This window comes from Gallus gallus, chromosome Z, assembly GCF_016699485.2.
Source record: "Gallus gallus isolate bGalGal1 chromosome Z, bGalGal1.mat.broiler.GRCg7b, whole genome shotgun sequence".
In the NCBI taxonomy this organism is placed as follows: Eukaryota; Metazoa; Chordata; class Aves; order Galliformes; family Phasianidae; genus Gallus; species Gallus gallus.
The window spans coordinates 21,367,445-21,395,268 of record NC_052572.1 but is presented as its reverse complement, the minus strand read 5'-3'; the positions used below and the strand labels follow the sequence as shown (position 1 = coordinate 21,395,268).

The 27,824-nt window shown below is 35.2% G+C and overlaps 1 protein-coding gene across 12 annotated transcripts in view; it reads right to left on the bottom strand.

Moving 5' to 3' along the window:
* Window positions 1–27,824, bottom strand: part of ERBIN (erbb2 interacting protein) — a 120,155-nt gene that overhangs the window by 6,428 nt on the left and 85,903 nt on the right. For 6 of the 12 annotated variants that reach the window (XM_046905528.1, XM_046905529.1, XM_046905527.1 and 3 more), the window contains 19 exons: window positions 26,978–27,041; window positions 25,149–25,223; window positions 24,036–24,180; window positions 23,577–23,649; window positions 22,522–22,651; window positions 22,048–22,163; window positions 21,004–21,073; window positions 19,999–20,098; window positions 19,737–19,858; window positions 19,056–19,226; window positions 17,942–18,124; window positions 16,012–16,129; window positions 15,429–15,467; window positions 12,771–12,954; window positions 9,478–10,999; window positions 3,960–4,103; window positions 3,039–3,170; window positions 1,349–1,558; window positions 312–404 (listed from right to left, as the gene is read on the bottom strand). In XM_046905528.1, the coding sequence (XP_046761484.1) occupies window positions 312–404; window positions 1,349–1,558; window positions 3,039–3,170; window positions 3,960–4,103; window positions 9,478–10,999; window positions 12,771–12,954; window positions 15,429–15,467; window positions 16,012–16,129; window positions 17,942–18,124; window positions 19,056–19,226; window positions 19,737–19,858; window positions 19,999–20,098; window positions 21,004–21,073; window positions 22,048–22,163; window positions 22,522–22,651; window positions 23,577–23,649; window positions 24,036–24,180; window positions 25,149–25,223; window positions 26,978–27,041 (3,691 nt within the window). The remainder of the gene's footprint in view (window positions 1–311; window positions 405–1,348; window positions 1,559–3,038; window positions 3,171–3,959; window positions 4,104–9,477; window positions 11,000–12,770; window positions 12,955–15,428; window positions 15,468–16,011; window positions 16,130–17,941; window positions 18,125–19,055; window positions 19,227–19,736; window positions 19,859–19,998; window positions 20,099–21,003; window positions 21,074–22,047; window positions 22,164–22,521; window positions 22,652–23,576; window positions 23,650–24,035; window positions 24,181–25,148; window positions 25,224–26,977; window positions 27,042–27,824) is intronic. The other 6 variants (XM_015277607.4, XM_046905532.1, XM_046905531.1 and 3 more) reach the window with 6 other exon arrangements.

Genomic DNA, 27,824 nt, shown 5'->3' with positions numbered 1-27,824 from the left:
AAATGAATTATCAACCACAGAAATAATGCTGTAGGCTAAATCATGTTCTCTTTTAAGAGGCTTCTTAACTGTAAACTGTAATTCATTATCACAAATCTGTGAACTGATATCTGGTACAGTCTAAGAAACGTTCAGTGAAAATAATCCTCTGTGTTATCATGTTGTTACTACCTTCATTTTCCGTAATTTTTACTCATTTATCTCCAACTAAGATTTTAGTGGTTTGCATTTGGGGCTTATGTATTTTTCACGCATAAGGAAACATATGCTAATCAGAACAATTTTAAGATACGTTACTATAAAATACTCACATCATCTTCAGGTCTGAATGGATTTCCTCTACCACCAACTCCTCCTGATATACTAAACCCAAGTTCTGGATCCTTGTCAATTCTTACTCGAATCTAAGTAGTGACAACCAAAGTTAGAAGAACTGGCTGAAAATTTGCATTCAAAGCTGCTGTAATGAGTTTATTACTAAGGAATTCAGATAAACTTTTGAAAGGAAAAAAATTCAAAAACCATTTATCATAATTCAAGTGAATACTGTATCTCATAATTTTAATTCAAGCCAAGGTATCTTTGTATGTAAGAATTACTCTAACTTCACTGCTATTATAATCATAGTAGTCCACGTAGCCTCTAAATTCAGAGATATTTAGATACTATGTAAATTATTGTAATGTTCCCAGCAAATACATGCCCACCTGCAAGAATTTGTTCTTCCTATTTCTTGCTACTTCTAGCTGAATTAAAATCAAACTTAGCTCCTACTTTCATTCTGAATTCTACATAGCCATTACTGTATCTCCTTTCTCTTGATGGAAGAGTTGGTTAGAAGACAGTTTTACACAAGAAGTGTGTATGTTCATTCTGCCACAGAATGGAAGCACTCAGAATTTTCCACACATAACAAAAATACAGAGGAAATATTCTGTGTCCAAGAACAGAAAGAAAGTTGCTCACAATGAAGGAGCCACTAAATGGTGTGAGAATTCCTTACTGTATCTGTATACCATAAATAAAACTAATAATTATCAGGCATGCATCAGATGTTCTCACTTTTTTATCTTGTTATGATTTAGGGCTGCACAATTCCACATTTGCAACTTTTGAATCACTTTGAAGAGCAATGAATGCAAGCAAGGTACTCTAAGTTGCACTGATTTTTAATTTTTCAGTTACTCAAAAGTAATGAGTCAGTGACAAACAGATGTAGTAAAAAAAAAAATTTCTACCTCAGCAGAAAAATGCAAACATAAGTTGTTGGAAATATGTGTTAAAAATCTACCACATTTCTTTTTATAACAAACAGATGTCAGTCATTCAAATGACATTATACCCTTACCTCTTGCTTTACCAATTCATGGCTTTGTCTGGGAGAACACTGGGACTGGGTATAGGTAGGTTGGTGGGCAACTTTTAACATCAAATAATCAATTAACTGTTCTCTAGATGGATGTCTTCCTACTGATGACTGAGGAGGGAGATGATGGACTTGGCTATAGTTTGCCTGAGGTCTTTGCGGCTGGCACATTTGTCCGTTTGTCAAAGGTATCTGAATAAAATACGAATATTGTTAATGCCACAGACTTTATACAGACTGATCCTCAATTCTTCCTTATTTCAGTATTTCTCATGTTTGATTGTTTTTAGTTTTAGGAACATTACTAAAATTACTCTTCTGGATCATGTACAATCACACTCAATTTTCATGAGACTCATCAGTTCTGACCCTATGAGAAGAACTTTGTAATACAAAAACTCATAGTAATCTACTACAACAGACTAGACAAACACTTTTTTACTGAGTTATCTCAACTGTTGTTTTTTTTTGTTTTTTTTTTTTTCCTGGTAGTATAAGTGACCATATTGAAACTTGGTTGATTTTGTTGTAGTTTGCATCTTTCTTGCATAAAGTATTTGCAGCAATTCTCAGTAAATTATATACAAATTAAAAATCCTACACAACTAGCAGACAGAAGTTATGTGACCACTGTAACCAAAAACCTGACGAAGTTCACTTACAAGCTCAAGATTTAAATATCAAAACAATATTAATGATATTTCTTAAGATAGACATAATGATGGCAATAAAGTATTCAATTGTAATGACCTTCAATACATTCAAACCATTTCACTAAGGATGATACTGGAGGAAACAATGTTTCTTAATGAAGCCCCAAAGTTACTGAGATTTCTGCAGCTCTGTGTTGAGACGCAAAGCATTTTCCTTCTTCCCACCATTACGAAGCCCTCGTAGTCAGTCACCCTTCTGTAGGATTCCCACATTCTGAAAATGCTGCAATCTCAAGCTGCAGATTTTTCTGCCTACTACTACTGTCACACTAGTCAGAGGACACAGGGACATTAAAATACCCCGTTTCTCAAGGTTATAAATAGCTAAGGTATGCAAATTTCAGTCTTTAACCATGCAGTATAAATGGACATACAGAGATTATTTTGTTAAGATGAGTATGGGTATGCATATCTTAGCTAATCTAGAGATGAGACAATATTCAAATTACAAGATTTTCCATTGCTTTTTATGAAAATCTAAAACCTGATAGGAAAACTATTTTTGTGTATTGTCAGAGGTAGAAAGTTTACATACGCAACATCCATCGAGAACTATGCAAATTCTCAATACCCAATGTCTGCAGAAACCCAGTGGAAATCAATGAAGTTAGAAATCTATCACTGCTTTGTAAGTTACATACATACATTTACTGTCACTGTAGTAAGTCTTGCTTGCATAGATGGTCTTTACAAATAAATGCAGAATGTATACTATGAATTCTAGTTAACCACTGCAATTTAAGCACATCTGACTTCAAGTTAAGTTCTTTAACTGCATAATGAGCTTCAATCTGCCTTCCTGAAATCATATGCAGTATTCCAACTTCAACATGCAACTACTTTCTCAGCAAATTTCTTTGCTTCTTTATGTATTTAATCCCCAGTTCCATCTACTATCTCAGCATATGCTTCTACGAATAGTAAGAATATCCCATCCATGATATCATGTAGATAATTACCTGCACAGATATTTTCTTCATGCTGTCTGGAGGGACATCTTTGAGACTAAGCGTAGCAGATGAGTAGTTCTGCTTTCCTGAAATGAATACCTCATCTTGACATTGGTCTCCTGAAGCTGAAGCCTGGGGATGCTTTAAACAGAATGCAGGGGTAAAGAAGAATATCCTTGTATTATTCAAGCAACTGAAAGTACTCATAAGATTTTAAAGTGTCTTTTTAAAGGGTTTTATAATTCTTTACCTTTGTTTTTGTTTACATAGGATATGTAAGTCCTACTGGTGAAGACACCACACTTAGAATATATTGCTGGATTTACAAAAATTAGCAACTGTATAGGTGTCTTTGATCACCAATACATTCTTAAGAAAAGTCAACAAATGCTGAAGATTACTCATGCAAGGATTCACACTGTAAAGAGTTTTCTGGAATATCTACTTAGGATACTCAGACTAAGGAGTTCTTTCCTCTCATTTTCTTAAGAAAACATTAACTCATTTCCTTAAAATTCTAAAGCACCCAGCAATACAGTTTAAAGCAGCAGAATTTGTCTGGAAGAAAAAGCAGCATATTAAAATTTTGTTCTATCATTTTCAATTTTGGCTGAATTCAGAATTTCAAATGGTTATTCATAATACATACAACAAAATCAGACATTTTTGTTTTTGTTCAATCATATATAAAAGCCAATTAGAATATTCTACTTCACAGCATTCATATGAAAAGCCTGACAATAAGGTTAAAGCATATGAAGTAATGGCAAAGTATTAAGTACCTATTAAAAAATAATCCAGCAGAAGCTTTATTCTATTTATTGAAAGCATTGTTCATGTGTCGAAAGATAGCTATCAGTTTAAGGGACAGTTCTCATAGTTTATTCTTTACCCCTCTGTATATTACAACAGTCTCCTGTAGGTACTCACTCGAACAACGTGCACACCAGAACCTCTTCCGTCTGCAACACTCAAGGCAACACTACCCTGGCTGCCATGCAGATCCCTAGAGCTGCCATAGTGAAAGCTGCTAACTGCAGCATAATTGGAATTAAAGGACCTAGACAGCATGCTCTGAATAAAGAGGGGACAGATTTAACACAGAGATTAGTGCAGCATGCATAAACCACAAGACATGTTATACATAGACTAATATAGACATATTCCATTGTCATGCAAGATAAAAACCATGCAAGAACAGTGCTACTGTGATGTATAAAACACAACTCAGTGTCCCCTATTTTTACCTTTATTTACTGTAAATCAGCATCAGTTTACATGCAGATTTACATGTAAATAAAGTCATTCAAATGTTCATGTGTTTGGAAAACAACATAGGTTCACAGCTTGTCAAAATTCCCACGTTTTCAATAAATTTGCAATATATCAAGTACATTGTGGGAAGAACAGCTGGCAGTCAAGACAAACACCTGTGAAAAATCATTCGATTACCAGTTCTTATTATTTTGTCTTATTTTCCCCCTTATTACTGGTACAGTGCCAATAATAACTCACACAGATACAGAGATTTGAAAATGATGGAGCCTCATTAAAAACAAAACAAAACAAAACAAAAAAAACAACAAAAGAACCCCAAAAAACATTCCCATGCTACAGCAGGTAAACAAGAATGTAACAAAGCTCAAGAACAGAACAGTGTTTTGGTTTTGAGCAATGTTACTTTGCAGACCTGACCTGTGCCAATACTGACCAGGATGACAGAAAGAAAGCAGTGGACATTACTATTTTGCCACCACAGACTTTTGCAGTTGCAAGAACAAAATAAAATAAAAAAACTGCACAGATGGAAACCCTCTCATATCCTACCTGACAAATGAAATAATTATAAAACTCATGAAAAATCACAGCCTCGTCAAAAAAAAAAAAAATGGTAATACTAAGAGATATGCTACAAAACATCAAATCCCAAAGTTGTAAAAAAATTGTAGCTTAACACAAGAAGAGATTCTCAGCAATTACTTTAGGAAGCACTCTTACTCTACCACCCTACCTACTCTACCTACTCTACCTTACTCTACCTTCCTTCTAGCTAGGAAGAGAGAATCTGGGGCATTTGGAGAGAGAGTGGAATCCCTATAATTTTGCTTTTCATCATGAGCATGATAAAGGTTGCACCTTTCTTTAGTAACGCTCTGGAGATTGCTGCACCAGAGAAGATTCTTCCAGAAAGTTGAGTATGCAGATGTCACCAAAAAGCCCCTCTAATTTTTGAGAAATCCCATTTCAGTACTCTAAACTAAAGAGATACTAACTAATATACGTTACATGTTCCTCTATTTTTTTTTTCTCGAAGTTTACTAGAAATTTGTTGCTCAAGAGTGGCTGAGAAACACAAATTAAAAGCTCATTATATCAAGAAAAAAATGGCTATATATGTATTTTTAAGTATTCTGTATATAAATCAAAATTTATAGTCAATAAACAGACTGATGGAATCAGCTTGGACTCAGGCAACTAGAAGTGCATTTATTCATCATAAACCATGACATTTTGGTATAGAATAGGAACTAATAAAATTCAAGTATCTACAGTGAACAAGACGCTCATCATAGAATGGCCTTAACTGGTAACTTGTATGCCTAAGTATCAGCCTTTTTTTTTCCTTTCATTTTTGTTATACAGTACTTAGGATCAGATGCCAGCTGCATGTAGGGATCTCTTCACTTTTCATTCTCACCTTGGCTATCTAATTTCTCGTTGTTAAATTTGATTGGAAAAAGTATTCTCAAAGTGATTTGGGAATACTCGAAATGCTTGAAAGTAATGCTTTAAAGTCTTGACAAATAAAAACATGCAAGAAACAAATCTGAAATCAAAATTTAAAATTAAGAGGTACTAGATGTTACTGAGTATGTAGCATTCCTCTAATTTATCAGTTTCAAAATATTCCTTAAGCTGTGATCTTACAAACATTTAGGCACTGAGCTTTGTTCGTGCACAGACCTACTGAAGTTATTATCCTTGTTGTATTATACAAGTTCAACTTGGAAAAAACTGTGAGGCAATACTAATTAAAATATTTTTCCACATCACTAACATAGAGAAATAAACAATAGTGAAAAAAAATCCAAGCTGATTAAAACTGCAAGCCCGTATCACTTGGACTTCTTTATTTCTTTGAAGAAGGTACCATACACTAAAAACTTTCATAGTAAAACCACCTATATTTTAGTTTCTGAATAGGAAAGTAAGCATCTACTTTTATGGCTTATTTTTTGCAATTCTTGCTGTTCTAAATAGATAGTAAATGAATGAGATTAAAAAAAAGAAAAGAGAGCACTTAATTCCAGATGAAATTATAATTGAAAGCAAGCATGTATCTGATAAACCCTTAAGAAATCCACAACAACAAAAAAGGAAAATACACTAATGTAAGTAAAAGGCACTGTTTCTACCAACTCGAGTATTTCCAGATAACTCTTACAGATATTTACCACTGTAGTTTGAGGGTGACAAATTTCTCTAACACACAATAAAATGTGTGTCATTCTAATATTATAAAAATACAGTATCTTAAATTCCTAAATGAAAGCTTTCAAGAAAACTAGAAAGTTACTATTACTTGTCAGTAAAACCAACAAGTCTCCTTTGAAAAAGGAAGTATGATGTAATATGTTACTGTTCTTAAAAGCTCACCTGTACGCTGAATTAAAAAGCTTTGGCAATGAGGGTGAGGAGGCTGAATTCATTCTACACCTTCCTACAGCTTACTACATGTAACCACTAGGGAGCAGTTTGACATTTAAAGAGATCTTCTCTATCACACAATAACATTAGCTTTGCATTAGATAAGCAAATTATTTCTCCAGAATATGTGCAAAAGAACGATTTACAAGTGGCCTTATGAACTACATTCACTTTCCTTCAGCCAGGAGGATAATTGTAGTTCATCAGAATATGGTCCCTTAAATCTTGTCAAAGGAATTACAGATTCCGTTTATTTGGCTGGAATCTGTTACTAATCATTTTTGCAGGACTTAAAATGTTCTTATACCTCTCCTCATGGAAACAAAATTCTTTAAAGTTTCTTTTCATCTGAATGAGGTGAAAAGATCAAATAAACATAACAATTTTCAAACCTCTCCAATTTTGCCCAACAAGCCTTCCCCTACATCACCACTGATACTGAATTTTACAGAAACCAAGCAAACAAGTACTCCAGGAGCCTCACCCACCACCACTCCCCTCCAACCAACACCCCCCCGCCCCCAAAAACAAAACAATCCAAAACAAAAGAAACAAAGGAACAAAACACAAAAACCTAAACACCATCTCCACAACAAAAACCCTCCTAAGTCAAAACTACCACACATACTTTTTCCTATTATGTACTGGATAAAAATTTAAGAAGTGATTAATTCAACAGCAGACTCAAGAGTCAAAGCAAATTAAGATTATTAACCCATATTGTTGTGTACAACAACAGGTACAAAGATATGAATTAAACATTCACCATAACACTTAATTTTGTATACTTGATTATCAGTGCTATGTCTTATGCTTTAAAAGAAAGGGGAACACTATTATAAATCCATGAGCTTTGTCAAAGCAATTTCCAATAAATGTTTCTTCTTCAAATGAAACATTCACTTCTTCAAGTAAATAGTCATTTTTTTTCCAGACTTCATAACAATTCAGAAGTCTGTTCTGTAGATTAAGCTCCCATATTAGAAATACATTTTAAGTACAAACATACCTGAAACCATTATTTTAAAAGAACAAAGAAATACCCAGGCAATTTCTAGAATTTCTACATTATCATATTTGCCAGCTGCCTTAGAGGATCATATCTGCATTTCTCATAGTTCAATTTTCTTTTCTTTTTCTTTTTTTTTTTTTTTTGAGTCAATCATATCCCAGAAAATATAAAGTAGGCAATTATATACATATTCACCTTTAAACTCATGAGTCTTAGACTGCTGAGTAAAATCTTCTTTAAAATGCTTTAAGGCCAGAATAAAATAAGCATACATACAAAAGGCACACTACTAATGTATGTTAGATAAATGCACAGCTAAGAACCCAGGAGCAACTATTCCATATCCTTCTAGTAAGAAACAGTAATTAAGGTTTACATAAAAAACATGAAAAAAAATATGAAAAAAATATGAATAGATACAAATGGTATTGAGTCAATTAATTTCCTTTCAGTCAAGGTGACTAAATTGCTATGATACCTTGACAGTTTTCAGCCACGTATTAAAAATCATTCCTAACATGTGAAACACAGACAGTGTAAGAATGAACTAAAACCAAATAGCTTTAGCAGTGCACTGAAGTTTCCCTCTACAATCAAGCATTGAGCAATTTTTTCCTTTTCCATTGTTTGGTTTAAGATCAGATAGATGCATCCAGGAGAATTTAAGACTAGAATATGCACCTTTGATTAGGATTGGAACATTGTGACATCTGTGGCAGCCTTGTAGGACAAAGGGTCCACCACACCTCAGCATAATACTTTGCCTTAAAATATCTTGTTCTGTGTGACTCAAAACGGATCACAAGAACAGCTGTGGTTGTTGTGCAGACTTTGAAAACAAACATCTCTTTTTATAATTAGGAATTATGCAAATTAAACAAAACCAAATTCACTTCCCTTCCAAGGAAGCAGCATGAGGTTGATGATATCCTGGCCAATATTTAGTGATGTGATTTTACAGTGGTTCTGCTGGACAGCAGAGCATACTACATTGTTCCAGTCTCTACTCAATTTCTTTGAAGATGCGTAACTGTTCACATCTCCATATCAGCTCAAATTTTTGATAGCATTAACATACATGAAGAGTCCTGTTCATCATCTCTAGTTATATCAAAATCTCCTGTGATTTCCTGAAATGAACAAGATTTTTATGTGCTCTCATCTCAGTTATAAATATTCATTCAACAGTCTGTCAAATATCCAGCTTCAAAAGACAACTGGCTTGGAGGCAAATAAACGTCAATTGTGAACTTCTTCAGCTCCTCAGCATTTGAAGCTGTAGACCTGTACTACCACATACATTTTACTGATTTTCTTTTCCTTGTTCTTGAAGCAAATAAACAAGAGAAAAAATGCAGAAGAGAAAGCTCAAGAAAGGCAACAGAACAGTATAACATGAAGACAGTGCTATATTAACTACAAAAATTACCTGACCTAACAGAGCTGGACTTGCAGTCCAGAAGGTCAACAGGACATTTAATGTATTCAAAGGTAATTGGACTAAGCTGGCAAGTATGACATAAAAGCAACAGGGACCTTTTTCTTCAGGGAAAAATTTCACTTCCAGACTGTTTTTCAAATATTCAGCATAAACACGTTTACCTTTTAAAAGTAGTAGTAGTATAGAAATATAATTTTACTGGTAATTAAAAACTGCTCAAAACATAGATATTTAACTTATATCATGCCTGGATTACAGAAAAGTAGAAAAAATAAAATTATTTTTACCTTTTCTAGCTTTTTAGCCTCAATATGTCGCAGCACCTGTTCCCTCCAGTCATGAGGGACTTTACTTTTTCCTGTAGGGTCTAACAAAGAGTGCTCAGAGTTAACTCTTGGATTTGATCTCTTTGAAGGGCTAGTCCGAGAGTAATTAAAGTCACTAACTGACATAGTTCTTTCTGGTATTTCATTCACTGACGGACGAGCACTCTGTGGTCGAGGTACATTTGGACCATCAATGCTGTATGTCCTGGCAGAAAGAGGTCTCTGCTGCCCTGACATTACTGGTGGGGCTCTTCCCATTGAATGCAAATCTCTGTATGTTAAATAATCCCCTTCAGGAACCTGGGCCCGCCTTGATGGTCCGGCATCACCAACATTTACAGAAGCAGTAGAAGATACACTGCTCTGTCTTTGAAGAGTGTGCCTTGTTGCTCCAGGGAGCAGTCTATCATTTGGTGGAACAGCCCACATGTCTATATGTCTACCAGCCATTCGCTGATGAGTGCTATATGCAGCAGTGGCACGGACATTGTTGTGATTGGAGAAATTCATATTGGCAGAATGTTTTACATAGCTAGGTGCTTCTGTGCTGTCAGACCTCAGCAGACGTGAAGGAGGTAAGCTGCTTTGTTCTACTTGGGTGCTTTGTTTCTGGGGCCACAAGGTGTCTTTCGCTGTTGTACTGCTGCTGTACTGAATATTATACTGGGGAGTGGAAAACATCTGTGGACCACCTGTCACTGATCCTCTCACTACATTAGCACCTTCAGGATTGTGATTTGAGTCCAATTTGAATGGAGTTTTTGTAGATGATATTAAATCAGATGATGACAATGACCCGGGAAAAACTTGCAAAGGCTGATCATATAGAAGAGTAGCAGATTTACTCCTGACTATGTTCTTCCCATCTGCACCACCAGATGAAGATTTTATCACTGAGTTTGGCTGTGGAGATCCACTGTCACTGACAATATCGTAGACTTTCAGACCACCAGGGTCCATACTGGTGATGCTGTGAGACTTCATCACAGTACCACCTCTCTGTGGAGACAGATCTTCAGTGCTCCGTGAAATAGACAGCTCAGTGGAAGAGCCACCATCAGCTGTAGTGCTTCTCAGTAGTTCATCCTTACTGGGAGAATGTACTGATTCCTCAGGATGTCCATTTACTTTATTTATAGGATACTTATTTCCATTTTCCAAGTGCTCACCTTCTTCTTTCATATTATTCATAAAGCCCTTTACTGACACTACTTCCTGTGGTTTTACTCTTTCTGTGGGAACTGGCACTGCCTCTTCACTAACCAGTTTATTGATATTCATATTTATTTGGTCTAATTTGTGAGTCTCCTCTGTAGGACTACTTAGATCCACACCTTTTCCTATCAGACCTATTTTTTCTTCAATGCTCAGTTCATATTCAGACAGATTTGTAACTTTCTCCTGCACATTTATTTTTTCTTCTGCAGTAATGTTCAATTCACCTCCATTTTGCAAAAGATTATTCAAATTTTCATCTTCTCGCCTGCAAGAAAAGATAACTCATAAACAATTTTCCAAAGGTACTCAAGATATTCCTTCAAGAAACTTCAGATAAGCTGAAGTTTCTTGATGTGCAACACAGCCACGCTGTGTACACGATACAGGACAAAGACCAATTTACAAATAAATTTATGATTTGCTATCTTACCATTACAGAAATATGTTATTCAGAGGGTTTGCTTTGCTGGTTAGCATCATGTTCTGATTTCAGACAGTGTATGGGAACTGTTAGGTCAGGGCCTGAACCAGTGATTGAGCATGTGGTGAAGGGATACAGCCAACCATGGGAACACAGGGTGAAGCAATTCACTTGTGCAACCAGAAGGGGTGCGCCCTGACTCCACCCCTCCCTACCCACATCTAAGGGCTGGCAGCCACAAGAGTAGGATCTCTACTTGGATATTACCTCCTTCGGAGTGTTTAGCAAGCTCTGATCCGTGGAAAGGAGTAACCAATTCATTACTATTGGATTGCAACCTCTACCTTTCTTGAGTGATCCAAAACTGGTTTAAAGCAAATATATGTGCTATCACCTATCTTTATATAATGTTACTTAACTTCTACAGGAATAATTAAGGGTAGTTTAAAAATGTTAAAAAATGTTAAAAAAGTATTAAGCAACAGTAATGTAAATTTCTTATTAAATACTTCCAAGCTCCATGACAACTGTAGGAAAAATTCTTGCTTTTACTGACACACACCAAAAACAAGAACAAAACAAAACAAAACAAAAAGCCAGAAACCTTCAAGTCCATTCTTCAAAAGATCCTAAACGCTTTTTGATGATTATGTTAGCAATCACAGAATCAATCATAGAATTGCTCAGGTTGGGAAAGACCTTCAAGATCATCAAGTCCAACCACAACCTAACCATGCTATCCTAACTCTAACAACCTTCCGCTAAATCATGTCCCTGAGCACTACATGCAAACAATTTTTAAACACATTCAGGGATGGTGACTCAACCACCTCCCTGGGGACCCTATTCCAGTGCTTAACAACCCCTTCTGTAAAGAAGTGCTTCCTGATATCCAACCTAAACCTCCTCCAGCACAACTTGAGGCCATTTCCCCTCATCCTGTCACCTGTCACCAGGTGGGAAGAGACCAACTCCGCTCTCACTGTAAGCACCTTTCAGGTATTGGAAGAGAGCAAGAAGGTCTCCCCTCAGCCTTTTCCCCAGACTGAGCAGCACCAGTTCCTTCAGTTGCTCCTTGTTGGACACATTCTCCAAGCCCTTCACAAGCCTTGCTGCCCTTCTTTGGATCTACTCCAGCACATCCATGTCCTTTTTGTACTGAGGTGCCCAAAACTGAACACAGGCTTCACCAATGCAGAGTACAGGGGCAGGATTACTTCCCTACTCCGGCTCGTCACACCATTCCTGATACAAATGGATCAATGAAATAGATCTTCAATATTTTCAACATTATGCAAATAAAAACAGGGCTTTTAAAACGGCATACTGAAGTATTTTGCAGGGATAGCAGAAATTAAGGATGAAATTACTATGCCCTATTATAACAAGAGATGGAATCATATCTTTCATTCTGATATTGGTCTCAGAATTTGTCCTGTCTTTTTCATTGCTTTTTTCTTGTAAAAACACAATTTCATTACTTAGCATTATTTTGAAATATTAAAACTTAAGACTATTTAATGAATGATTAATTAAAGGAATGCACATGTAATATGAAAGATTAAATAATGTTTTGCTATTATACTTGCTTAATTTTATAAAGTATTTTACAAACCTGATCTTGGATAAAACAGCAGCATGTGTTTCTTTGTCTGGAGAACAGAGAGAAATATCTTGGCTACTATCAGTATTTAAGGAAACAGAATCTGACATTCGAGAAGGAGAAGAACAGTTGCTGTTATTTTGATTACTGTTATGGGTAACTTCATCTGATAAGGAATCAGCATCTTTTGAATCATCTGTAACAAAAAACAATAGACACAGAAATCTGTTTAGCAGCCATTTAACATGTTTAAATCATAGTGTTCAGAAAACATATGTTCCTCAATGATACTTACTAGCTTATATATTAATTCCTAGTAATACCTGTACAAACTTTTTATAAATTCACAGAAGACTGCTGGTAAGAGTTCCTATTACTTTTGAAATATTTTGTTCAACATAAAAAGTACTCACCTGTTAAATCTAAATTTGCCAAGTTTACTTGGCATAAACTAGTGTTGCATTATTTAGTACTTCCCAAACATATCCATCAAATGATATTTTTACAGTTTTTATTGCTTTTACAATAACTCCAATGTTTTCATTTGCATTAGTCTATTGGCCCCAGTGAAAACAAAGTACACTGCTTCAAATACAGGATTTTTAAAGCTTACACATTCCCTTGCTTTTTAACATTAAATAATCATAAAATAGCTATCTAGTGCACCATACAGTTTGGAAAGAACTAGATCACTGAAGATGCATTTAGTTTTACAAATGTAAAAAAAAGAAAGAAAAATGTTTTGTATGGTTGGAATGCATTCCCATACTTCACAGATCACATGGGACATTTTCAGAATTACTTCTACTTGTCTATTTTGATTAACATATGCACACTTAAATACTGTATCTGTGCAAAAATAATTGATATGCAAGACTCCAAGCCAGCCATGATTCTGACATAAGTAAACATAAGTGTACAAATCTTTTTTTTTTTTTTTTTTTTTTTTTTTTTGCTTCAAGGCACAGTTATTGGTGCTACAAGCATACTTTTTGAGAAACTGATTTTTAGCTCCAGAGATGTTTAGACTTTTCAGCCAGGTATAAAAGCCCAAAGACAACATTAATAAACACCAGTTTTTTCACAGAATCATAAAGTGGATGGAGTTGGAAAAAACTTTGAAGATCACCTCTTTCCAACCCCCCACCGTAGACAAGGTTGCCATTCAACAGCTCAGGTTTCCAAGGGCCCCTTCCAACCTGGCCTAGAATGCCTCCAGTGACAGGGCAACTTCTCTGGGCAAACTATTCCATCTTCCTCAGATAAAAGAATTTACTTATCCATGTTGAATGCTCAGCAGACTCTTCTGGCTACCTCAGTTGCTTTTCCTTCATCCATCCTCAAAAAAAAGAAAAACCTTATCCTCTTACATACAACAGCCAGACGAGTATTTTTTTCTTTTTCCTGGAAAGTACTGGACTGGGGGCACCGTATGGAGCAAAATACAATTTGCTCTCAGACTTAAAAATTTAGTTTCCTCCAAAGGAAATGGTTATCCAGACTGAAATTATCTTCCAGAGAAGTAATATAAAACTTAGTATCTTAGTTGACAAAAACAATGATCAGATGTTTCTTGTGAGAGGAAAGAATAATAAAAGAGTAAGGTAATTCTGGAAAAAGAGCTGCAACAAGTTTATTCTTAAAACTTAGGAAGAGATCACAGCTTCTCTGAGAAATTTAAACAAGTGAAATTGCTGCCAACAGCAGCAATAATCAAAAAAATGTGGGAGAAGGAGGAAGTATGGAACATTTCCAAGGAAAATACCATTTTCTGCAACTCTCTACTGAGAGAGTACTCAAGCTAACAGTTCTCAAAACCACAAAACATTCTTTTTCCCCTTTGACTTTAAACTGATTACAAAAATTAACAAAATGGGAAAGTCAGCACAGCTTTCTCAATCATACTCAAAATACAACAGGATTCTTTCCTATATTCATAGAATCAAAAGAATATACCAAGTTGGAAGAGACCCACAAGGATCACAGAGTCCAACTCCTGGCTCCACATGGGAACACCCAAAATTCAAATCCTATGTCTGACAGCATCGTCCAAATGCTTCTTAAACTCTGGCAGCCTGGGTATGAATGCTGCATTGTGGGGATCCTGTTTCAATGCCCAGCCACTCCCTGGATGAACTTCTTCCTAACCCCCAACCTGACCCTCCTCTGACACAGCTCCATGCCTTTCCCTCAGGTCCTGCAGCTGTGACCAGAAAGAAGAGATGGGCACACGCTCCTCTGTTCTTCTCATGAAAAAGCTGTAAGCTACCACTTGGGGCTTACCTCACCCCTCTTTGGGCTGAACTTCATACAACTTAACTTCTAGACCCTTCTCCATATTTGTAGCCCTCTTTTGGATGCTATAATAGTTTTATACCCTTCTAATACTGTGGGTCCACAACTGCACCAATGCTTGAGGTGAGGCCACACAGTGCAGAGCAAAGCAGGACAATCCCTTCCCTTCCCACAGTGGAAATGCTGGGCCTGGTGCACCACAGGGTACAGTTGGCCCTTTGGGCTGTCTGGGCATACTGCTGATCCAGATTCAACTTGCCAACAACCACAACCCCAGACAAATTTCTGTGGAACTGTTTTCCAGCTTCTTGTCCCCCAGTCTGTATGTTAATGTATTTCAAAGTAGCCATTGTTTTTATCCCCCACAGTACTTACCAGCTTCAACTGTGAGCTTTGGCCCCAACAATTTTCTCCCTGCAATGGCAAACAGTATCTCTGTAGTCCTCCCATGCTGCCTTACCTTGCATCCGGTGGCGATATACCTTCTTTCTCTGCTTAAGTTCAAGAAGACAGTCCCAGCTAAGCTAAGCCAGCCTTCTGCCCTGCTTGTTTGATTTCCAGCATTTGGAATGGCCTGCTCCTGTGTTCTTCAGAGTTAGTGCTTAAAAAGTGACCTGCACTGACGGACCCCACTGTTGTCAAAAGCTATCCCCCAAAGCACTTCAACAACTAGTTCTCTGAGTAGTCTTAAGCCTGCTCTCCCCACATCCAGGGTTGAAATTTTGGTGGTAGTTTTCCACCTTTCACTCAACTACTTAAGGGTCACTATGGCCAAGATGGCTTCCAATCAAGACTTCTCCCATGAGACTCTGTTTACACCAAATTAATTGCTTAACTAGAGAATTGGTCATCTTTCCTTTAACAGACACACCTTTTACATAATTTAAATGGGAAAATGAGGCATTTTGAGTCAAGGAATTATTAGAATCACACAGTACTTCTTTTTATAATATCTAACCTTTTTTATTGTTGCTAAGAGCTACCACTTTTGGTTGGTTGATGGAAGTTTCTATCAGTGGTGGTCGCATTTCTGCCATTTTCATCTCTTCATCAGAGGAGAGTTCTTCTGACTCCTGCTAAAGGAAAAGCAGTTTTATATAGAGAGCATTTTAAATAAGTGGTTAAAGGTTAAGTAAAACTGATCTAAACCATCACCCTATCTAATAAACAGTGAAGGTAAACAAATTACACAGACCTAACATAGCAACTATGTAGTGCAAATCAAATGAATTTAGTAACTTTTTCCACTGAATTACCTTTATGCAGCACATACACATTTGCTTTGTGTGTGAACTCAACGGGAATGATGGTCAAATTTGTGGTAACTTCAGCTTAGGTTTTCATTTTGAAATTTACACTGGCATAAACTTTCAAATGGAAGAGAAGATATTTAATTTCAAGAATAAATGATGCTAAATAAATCTAGGCTAGAAATCACTAGATCCTAACCATGAGATGGATCTCAGTGCACTTCTGAAAGAGATACACTGACAAAGCTGCCAGCAAGAGCAGCCACGCAATAGATTCAGAATTCTATTGCCTGGCCCACATACTCCTGTCATCTTCAAGAATACAATATTTTTTCATTAATATTCCCTGTAAGGAAAAAAATATCTCTCTTCCCATAAGTGAAAGTTCCATTACGAAATACAGTGCCACCAATTCCATGATACTAACTACCTGGCCAGTCGTTTGGACTACAGTAGAGGACAGTAAAACTGAGTAAGAAGTACCAAACACACTGTGACCAACTTTATAAGAACAGATAAGCTCTTCGCTACCTCTGCCATATTGCCCTTCTCCTTGGGTGTGACATATAACAGGTGTAATTAACATTGAAAAGAAAAGCTTTTATGCATATAAAGTTATGTGGATTGAGACAAAGTTACTAGCAAGTTACTATATGGAAGTAAAGAACTTAGCATCCACGGTTGACTACATACAACTGCATGATTTCCTTATTGGCATACAGCCAGGTAACAGAATGACTGCCATTGCTAGACAACTAGTTTTTTGGTTTTTTTTTTAATAATGTTTTTAAACTGTAGAAAACTGTCAGAACCAGTATTTTCAGAAAGCATGTAATAGCAGGAACATGCAAGGGAGGAAAAGACCCAGCAACAGCCACAATGGCTTGTCATAAAGTCTCTTCACCACATGACAAATGCAAGCTCCACTGCTTGCACAACACACATAAAAAATAATCAGTCCATGAAACTACTGAAAAAAAACCCAAAAAACATTTTACATGTTGTGATTGGCAAGTAATTAACGGACAAGTTCCAAAATGTTATTAATGCTGAAACATGTTCTAAATTAAAAAATATGTACATGTTTGTCACAGATGTACAAAGAGTTCAGAAAGTGTAAGTGTCTGATTTCTGTAATACAAGTCATATTTAAGACATCTTACTACTAAATACATACTAAAACATATTTTTTAAGCCTACTTGTTATTTGAAATGAACAGGCAGTCACTTGTATATTCAAGATTTTGCTTGCTCCTACTGAAAAGATATTTTGACATTTCAGTGACAATCACAATCAATTATTTACTGAGGGGCTGAAAATCAAGTGGAAACTGCAAAAGTCTATTTAAGAAAGAATCTTTCCAAAGCTCTGTACTTAGATCAATTTTTGAGCTTGACTTACTTTTCTTTAAATATCTACAGTTTCATTATCAACTTTTTGTTACATTTTTCAACTTGCACTTATAATACAGCTAAAGTGAGAACAATATTGCATTACAAACCCCTCTGTACTAACAGTGCTTATGAATAGAAAATTTCTGCTTTTGTCAACATAAATTTTCATTTATCTTAGAAACAAGTCTGATGCAACACCAGCACAACTCTTTGACTGTTATAATGCTCATCACAATGCCTCACCTCAAGCGTGTCTTCATGGTTAACAATTGGTTTTGTGTTCTGCAAGGTTTTAACAAGTGCAGCCATCTGCGAATTTGCAGTGCAGTGCTCAGCTTCTGGTTCAGTAGGCTTCTGCACAGAGCTTCCTGCTGAATATTGCTTTCTCTCATCAGCCTTATTCTTCATTGGAACAATTTCGGAAGTCTACAGGATTAAGAACATTTGTAGGAAAAACATTTTGAAACCCTTTTCAGTAACATATGATATTAAGAATTAACATTACATATTATGGGAAACTATGAAATGGAAGATGTTTGAAATGATCAAGTATGAAATACTCGAGGTAGAGAGAAATCTCTCCAGACTATTCAGTTGTAGTCCTCACCCTTTTCCAATTGGTTTCACTCTCATCCTTACTGGGGTCAATTCATACCATTAAACTTCCAGTTAAATTAAAAAAAAAAAAAAAAAAAGCCAACTGTATCTACAATGAGACAAGTCAGTATCAAAGACATGCCAAACAGTCCTACCACCTACTACACTACATCAAGCTGCTAGTGACCCGTACGCCAACTTGCTACTATTGCCTTCCCAACTTAATGTGTAAAACCATCAGTCATGAGGGCAACAGTTATGATTCTTAGAAATGATCCTCATTTTCCTTTTTCAGGTTTGGTGGTCAAATAAGTACTCCTCCAGAAAATGAGGAAGTCAGCTCCATCTGTATTCTGTATCCCCCCGAGAATCAAGCCATTTTCTTTGTTCTGTTTTAAGAGGAAAATTGCTACTACAAAGCAGACATTTATTGCAGACTTCTTCGTGGTGAGGGTACAGAACACTGAAACGGGCTGCCCAGAATGGCTGCAGGGTCTCCTTTTCCATAGACATTCAAAACTCTCCTGGATGTATTCCTGTGTGACCTAATGTAAGTGTTCCTGCTCCAGCAGGGGACTGGACTAGATCTTTCGAGGTCTTTTCCAGTCCCTGACTTTCTGTGATTCTTAAGATGATGAAGAGGTAAGCCCTACTCTTTAATGTGGAGCATTAATGAGGAGAGAGAAGAACTGAAAAGAATTAATGGCAATCTAGATATTTGGAAGTTTCAGTGAAGTCAGAAGATAATATTGTGTCTAACCTTTACCCCCACATCTTTTACAGAAACTGTCTGGCTTTCTCGTTTTGATTCCTTGGCAACATCTTCAGTAGTCTCTTCATCCTTTAGCCTATGTACAATTGTCTGGACCGTTTTGACCATATTCTTTAGCTCATCAGGATATGGAGTCGGATACCTCTTCAGATTGCCTTCCTGCGTAATAAAAAAGTAATACTCTAACTTTAATTAAAAGCTGTAATTAAAATATCAAACTTTAAAATAGACATTGGATTCAGACAAAACACTCAGAATTAACACCTAGAATCTCAACTTTGCTGTTGAGTCTACCTAGATTAACATGATTTTAGAAAACCCAGCAAAATTACAAATCAATTATTTTTGCTTTAAATTTGTCCATTGACACCAAGCAGGAAGGGCAACGACAACTGTAATACATTTAAATAAAAATCAGAATTAACCATTATTTCCCAACTATCCCTCTCCTATAGCAGCACCAGTCCAGCAATTTCATAATTATGTGCTCAATTTAATGATGAGGAAAAAAAAGATAGTCCAGTTTGATGCTCTTAAACTATTAAATGAAGTCTCAATTTCTTCAGCAGAGCTAAATCCACAGTCAAAGGAATAAAAAGGATGGGAGTCTGGAGTGTGAATGGTAAGAAGAGAGAAACACCAGTAGTAAAAAATAATTTAAATACTAACCCGAGGTGGTGCCTCTCTCTCATCTTTGTCTTCATCACATTCAAATGCCACCTGAGCACGCTGTTTCCTCTGTTCTTCCCACAAAGATGGATTGAAGCTTTCATTGTCAGATATGAACATAACTAAAGAAAAAACCAAACACTTATAAGAATAGGATACATAAAACAAAATAAAAATCCTCTTTTTCTTGGATGGCACTTTTTACTTATGCTTGAAAAGGTAACAAATTAATGATGCTATAAGTTGAAAAAGAAGTCCTTACCATCCTCAGTCCTTGGCTGCTGGGGGAACATGTAATTTGTAAGCACAGTTTTCTGTGTGTCAGGGTCAGCTTCTTTTTGAAGGGGGATAAGTGGTTTAGACTAAGAAGCAAATCAAAAAAGGATACATTAAGAAAACATATGCATGTACAAAGTAAAGATTATCTACACAACTTAGAGAATGCAAGGCAGAGCAGTCTTCAATCATTTATCCTCTGAATAATTTTCAGAGAATTCAGTTATTAATATATGTCAATAGATGAGTTTCTTGGGAACTGAAAAAAAACAAATTCAAGAGAATAAACTGGATATTAAAAAAAACCCCTATTTTTGCCAGGACTTATTACTGTCCCAAAGCAAGCTGATCTGGGATACACAGATATACTTAATCATTCACACCTGTGGACAGCCATATGAAGAAAAATTTTGTACTCAATTTTTTTATTTTTTATTTTTAATATTCATATCAGACTGGTAACTCCAACACCTTATAAATCTTTCACTATACCACACTTGAGATCAAAGAATTTCTGGAAGCCCTGTAAACCTTAGTGCCATTCAGGAAATTGGTAGAGTATAGAGCAATAAAAGAAGGCAGGAGTGCACAAGTTACTTCTCAATACCTTGAAACATGGACAGCCACAAAGTCCAAAGGTGGAGCAAGCAACCCAGCACAAAAAAGGTTATGCAAATTTTCTACAATGGTGCCACCGCAGAACACCACTGTGTACATGTAAGTACTAACAACTTATCAAATACCTCCTTTCTAGTTTAAGAGATAACAAATAAGAAATTCCAACATCTGTTAAACTGTTTCATATAAAAGCTTTGTCAGAGAAGCTCTAAAGTAAGGTAGACCCAGTATTATTTATTTTGAGAGAATGGACAAAATGTCAAGGAAGTATTTATGCAGATACAAAGCACTTAATATTCAAAAGATCACTTATCAATTCAATTAGGAAAAAAGTCAAGCATCTATCTATAATTTTTATCCTGGAAGATTTCACCTGATTGTCCGATAGCCACATAGCAGTGAGCTGTTGCAGTTTTGTAAAGGTAAATGGCAAATTCTTCAGCCTGCAAATTACAATAAAAGTTTATGAAAACACACTTATCAATACTACTTGACAGTTGAAGGGCATTTTTTTTTAAATATGCATTTCTGCCTACTTCAGCAAGCAACTTAAAAAAAAATGAGACAAGGCAAACGGAATTTTTCTCATGTCAGTGACCTGAACAAAATTTTTAAGACAACCATTAGCACTGCATATAAATCAACTACTGAACTTAAGATCAAGACTATTTATTTTTATACTTTAATTAGAAGAATCCTCAGCAATTTTATCCTTCAATATACACATGCACTAAAATTAAGAAAAAAGGGTCACACCTAAAATTATGGGGTTTTTTTTTTGTTTGTTTGTTTGTTTGTTTTTTGTTTTAAAGTGTGAATAAAATCCGGCTTAGGGTAAAATACAAAGAAACTAGATTTGGAGAACAGAAAGAAGAGTTCAAATTTATCTCTCCCAGTGCATATCAATTCTGCAATTTGACGAATCCAAAAAGACATATTTTGCCAGTTTTTATTGACCAGCTTTAATTAAAAGCAACTCCTTTCTCCTTCCTCAGCACATGCGTTTTATCATATACCGTGACACTTCTGTCTTGTGTCCCCTGTATGCAATACAGGAAGCTATTAATTTTTTAGCTACAAATCAAATGCAAATTTTAAGAGGATAGACAAATGAATTTCCTACAAAAATACATACTAATAACCATGGGTATATCTAAGCTGTATGTCAATGCATGTACTGAAATCATCAAACATATGCCTAATTCAAAACAACACAGCTTCATAAAATAGAAAACCAATAAGTGAAATACATGCATTTCAGTCAGATTATAAACTGTGGGATATAAAAAAAAGGTAGCACAGCACATTCAGAAAAATGCCTCTATTTACATCTGGATGATAGATATCAGTTACACTAAAATACATTCCATGCTATTGCATTTTACACTATTTTTACTTGAATTATATGCTTACAAACCTATTGTCACTCAGGTTGATGACCTTCAATTTCTGCATGTCACCCATTTCTTCAGGGAGAAATTCAAGTTTATTTGAATGCAGAAACAATACCGTTATATACTTCCAATTTCCAATCTGAAAAAAAAAATCCAGAGAATGAATTCACCTTCACAGCTCTAAATATACAATCTTTTATTACTTTAAAGCAACCTACAGTTGTAATCTACTAGTCTACAGTTATCTTCCTTGTTAAGTATAATTAGGTTTATTCTTATGTATTATCCCTTTAGTGCTAATAAAATTGGTACTGATTTCTACCACTAGCTTCAAAAAATTTTCAGATTTATTTGTATATTTGTAAACATTGTCGTTAAACATACACAAAACATACTCAAGAATAATTAATTTGTTGTCCAAATAAAATATGTATTGACTGTGCAGTTTAATACCCATGAAAATACTTTGTTTTTCAGTATTATAACTGAATACATACCTCTGGTGGTAGCTGCGTTAAGAAGTTATGGTCTGCAGCAAATGTCCTTATGTTAGATAGTTGCCCAACAGATGATGGCAATGTTTCAATCTCATTGAAACTGCAGTCCAGTTCTTCTACTGATACTAACCTGAAAAAAATAATACTCCGCTCTACAGGCTGATTCGTCCAACATTAACTGAATGTTTTTAGTTTAAATTACATTTATACCAGTATCAATTGCAAATAAAATTCAAAATGAAACTCTGAAATCCAACTAAAATTCAAATCCAAAAAAACTCATTTACTAATTGCCTGAATTCTTATTTTTTCTTAACCTTCTTACTGTCATCAGACAAGAGCTTTCAGAGAGGGTCGAGGAACTGAAAACAATCAGAACAGGACATAGCTAAATGTGAGTTAAGAAACAGTGAATGTGAAGACATGTTGGCAGAGTATTTTGTATTTTATCAGAAGTATTTTGTAAATTCTAGCAGTACTTAACTTACATCAATTACAATAGAAGAAAATACCTTGGAACAAATATCCATGTTCTGTTTAGCACTTAATTCTGAACCACTTATTTTTGTCATCATTTGGTACTTTTAAATTGAATTGCTGAACATCAAGGTACACATTTAAAAAATCCTGCTAATAAACAGGTGAAAAAATTGTGCATGCTTAGATCTGCTATTTCCAGGCTTTTTTATGCCAGTTCTATCATCTGCAACATTTAACATGGCCACAGCTATGATAAAGACAAAAACACTTTCAGGCAGCTGCATGCCTCTGTAAACATGTTGTTTCCTTTCAGATTCTATTTCTTTTATAAATTGGTAGCTACATTAATAAGTGAGGAATATAGATATCAATATGTATTATTTAAAAATGTAAGGAATACACATGCTGAAACCAGAAGCTAGGTATGAAACATTTGCTACCAGTTTCACTGATACATCAATATATAGAAGGAAATAAATCAATTAGAGAAATGTAAGCCATTCAACAGAGGAACTATTTTTACAGAAAAGATTACAGAAAAGCAGTGTGGTATTTTATTTAGGTGAAATACATACCCTCCTATGGAGTCTGGCAAATAAATTAACTGGTTTTCATCAATTTTAAGGGTTGTTACCTTTTTCAGGGAACCTGTAGAAAAAAACCAAACAACTAAACAAGTGAAAAACTAAAAACAATTGATTTCATTAAATCTAGTTTTAATATTAAATTAAGGGGGAAATACATCTTCTGTATTCCCTGAAATTTCTGTAGTGCTATACATTTGCTAAAAAAAGTAAGGTGAGCTTCCAGAATTAATCTTCCAGCTTACTACAAACCAGTCACAGGAAATACTTATTTTTTTAAGCTTCATTACTGTTGACAATTACTTATCAGCTATGTTTTATTCAGCTTTATCCAGAACTGGAACTTCAGAACAGTTGAAATGTAGGCCTAAAATACTATTTATATATTTTTAAGTGTTCTGTATCTAAACGGTAAACTTTTTAGTTCGTGAATTAATTGAAAATACAAACCAATAGTCTCTGGCAGTTGCTGAAGTGAATTACTGGATAACAATAGGTCTTGTAGGCTTTCACAACCTGAAATACCTTCTTCAACAATTTCAATGTTGTTTTTAGAAACATCCAGGTAGGTCAGTTGTTTCAAAGTGCCTATAAACTAAAAGCAATAGAAAATAATGCAGACTAGGAAGTGTAGGTTCTAAACAGAAGAGCCAGAAGTTTTGACTACAAGCTATCTCTGAAATGTTATACCACAGGGAAAGAGAAAATGTATTTACAGTGATAAAACAACTTTATGCAGAATATTGTAACTTTACAATGAAATATTTTCTGCAAATACATATGCTTAACATGTTGCTACATACACAAACACCACAGTTATTCTGCAGGTTCCTCTGAAGTCAGTTTGCTTTAAATGCAACTGTCTAATCAGTTAACATGGACAGAGATAGAAGCTTTGGAACAGACTTAACACAGACGTACAGAGTGTAACAAAAGGAGGTAACAACACTCATGTAAAGTTTCCTAATGCTCACATTCGCATTTTGTGTAAAGTTGCAATCTACATAACCTCAAAAGCAACAACAGTGGAACCAGTAAATTGTACTGATAGAACAAACTAAAGTAAATCTTGTATTACATTTACATATGAAGATTTACACACACAAGCATTTAAAATCTTTACAAGGGACAGAGTGCAGTCACTTTCACATACAAGTTTTACTTTATTATTAAGTAGAAAAATTCAACATATGCTCAACTCCTCTCAAGGAATAATTAGCTGAAGTGCAGAAAGACAATACAGAGGACTACTGATTAGACAAGAAAGCCTCATGTACAAAGACTGCTAATGATTTTAAGTCTGAAAACAGACCAGCTGCTTCCCAAATTTCCAACACTAGTTTACTAGAACACAAACACAGCTTCACAAGTACTTCAATAACATGTCACTCAGGATCCTACGCATCTGAGAGATGTCAGAATGTTTTCTCAGGCATCTGTACACACAGCATAGAATCCTCTGCCACTGTTGCTTGCTTTCACTGCCAGTAATTCAATCAATTGTTAAAGCAAAGACAACTGTAAATTAAAATAGTAAATGTTTAAAACAGTAAGGGGACTTACTCCTGGAATAAGTGTTAGTCTGTTACCATCCATCCAAAATTCCTTTAACCCACTCAGCTGCTCAAGCACTTCAGGCTGTAAAGGGAAACCATTTTGTAAAATTGTCATTAAGAACACTGAAAGGCAAAAAAAAAACTACAGTGATTCATATATTGCAGTTATATAAGTAATGTCTTATTACAGCTGTTACATACATTTGTTTCATTTGTTGATTAAAAAAACAGGTAATTTACTTTTTGAAATATAAATATATACCATATATACAAAACATTATGAGAATTTGATCACTGTACTAAAGTCTTCATAGAACTAAAATCTTCATAGAAAGTATTATCTTTTGCAGCCACTATTAATTTTCAGCTAGAGCATACAAGAAGCCCATCTTGCATGCAATTCTCTTTCTCCTGAAGGAGGTCTAAAAATCCTTAAGTTCTATCAGCCCAGAAGAGCTGTTTTTCAGAAATGACAAAATTGACAAAATAATGATCTAGAAAGCTGGGAAACAAATGGTGCATCTGCACATCACAAGTAAACCATTCGATCCATAAAATGAAGTACCCGATATCGTCCCATTACAACTGATTGTAGCTGAGAAAGACCACTTCATAGGAAAGCATATACAGCACGGATGTTCACCATTTAAATCTCCCTCCTGAGAAAGTAATACAAAGCATGTTGTACTGCATCCTAACAGCTACAACCAAGCTCAGTAAAATATAGAACTCCATTACTCCATTTATTTAGATTGTAAATACACAGTATTGTTCTATATGCATTTCTGCAGTCTTGGTGCCCAGTAGCTGATTTTCCAAAAGAAATTTTTTTTTTTTTTTTTAAATAAATGTGAATGAAGACTACATTTTAGACAGAGTTTTATGTGCAAACAATAAATAAATAAATAAATAAAAGAAACAAAGAAAAAGCACATTTCTAGCCCTTTTTATACTTTTACCAAAGGATCCTAATGAAATAAGTTATCAGCAGTTGACCCTTGCAAATGAAAGGGTGGGAGACATGAAGTAGTCATAAAGAACTACATACAAATAGGTGCTTTCATAGGCTTTACTTACTTCCTGGCTGTTACAGCATAACATAGGCCTGAGTATGTTAATTTCAGGCTCTCACAGGCATATCTACACTATAATGAGCATACAGCAGTCGTGTTCATTACTGTAATACTAGTGAACACTTCCTCAAATACACTTCTGTATCTAACAAGCCACAGAGCTAGGCAAGTGCTCATCTGCTTATCATCTGTGGTTAATGAAGTACTCACTGGTAGCACACAGAGGTTTGACTTCATGATAGATCAGTATATTTCACTATTCTCCTATTTCAGTTCCCTTATATAAGAAAATGAAAAATCCTGACCACATACATTGTGGGTTGTGTTTCTTCTTTTTGTTTCTTTTCTTTCAACAATAATCAAATTTAAAATAATTCATCTTGAATCAAAACAGCTTATACCCACTGAAAAGGCAAGTCATGCACAGCTTACATAGAACGGCAACACTAAACAAGATAAACAATAAATGTTTAGAATTTATTATAAGCCAAGCCATTACTTTTATAATTCAAACATATATTACCATTAACATTTAAGTGGCACATTAGTCCCACTATGCCACAGTGTTTTATTTTCAAACACATACACAAAAGAAGAAGCACAATTTTAAAAACAGGCTCCATAAAGAAGCATGAGGTATCAGTAATATTTGCTCAGTAGCAGAATACTTGAGACACTTTTCACATTTTCCTAATGATTACAAATTGATTACTTAATAAAGATGTTTATTGTACACGAAAAGCTCTATTTAGATAAAACTCACCACTTCTGTGAATTCATTACTTCCTAGGTCCAGTCTCTCCAGCTGGGTTAGTCTGGACATGGTTCTGCACAGGAAAGGGATTAACAAGAAACAGAAATAATAAAATGCAATCTTCCTGTATTCATCCAAATATATTATTTGAATCAGTATTAAGTAGTGCTGCTGTTCTGTAAATAGATTAGTATCTAAATAAGGTAAAAATTGTATACTGTTGAACTAACTATACATTAATGATCGTGCTGTGATTGCCATGCAAAGAGAAATTAATCTATGGATTAGTTTACAAAAATTAAAGACCACTAGAGTTATCTTTATGATGAAGATTAACTCAGTTAAGCCAGTCTACAACTGCCTCAGCTTTTCACCTGTTAAAACCATCACAGATATCCTCCCAAAGAAAGATCAGTTCCTAATGATTACCAAAAAACAGACAAGGCCACTGTTGAATCACAGTAACAACACTTTCTAATTTTACATTGAATCAACTTTGTCAGCAGCCTGGAATACAGAATGAATCCTAATTATTCCTCTAGTCCTAAAAGTAGAGACTGGATTACTAAACTGGATTTCATGACACATCAGTACCTCTTAAACCAATTGGCAGCAAAGACTAAATCAATGACTGAGACAGGGCAAGATTCCTTCTTTTGGCTGTGTTTTAGCAAAATTTTCTCTCCATTTATGTTTACTTTAGGGCCTCCATAGAGAGTATCTGCAAAAAACTACTATAAAAATTATTTCTATTTCCTTAACGGAAATTAGTTGCACTTCTTCCATTCCATTTTAATATATTAGATTGTTTACTACAGAGCCAGAATAGTCACAGATATCTTGCATAAAGTTGGCA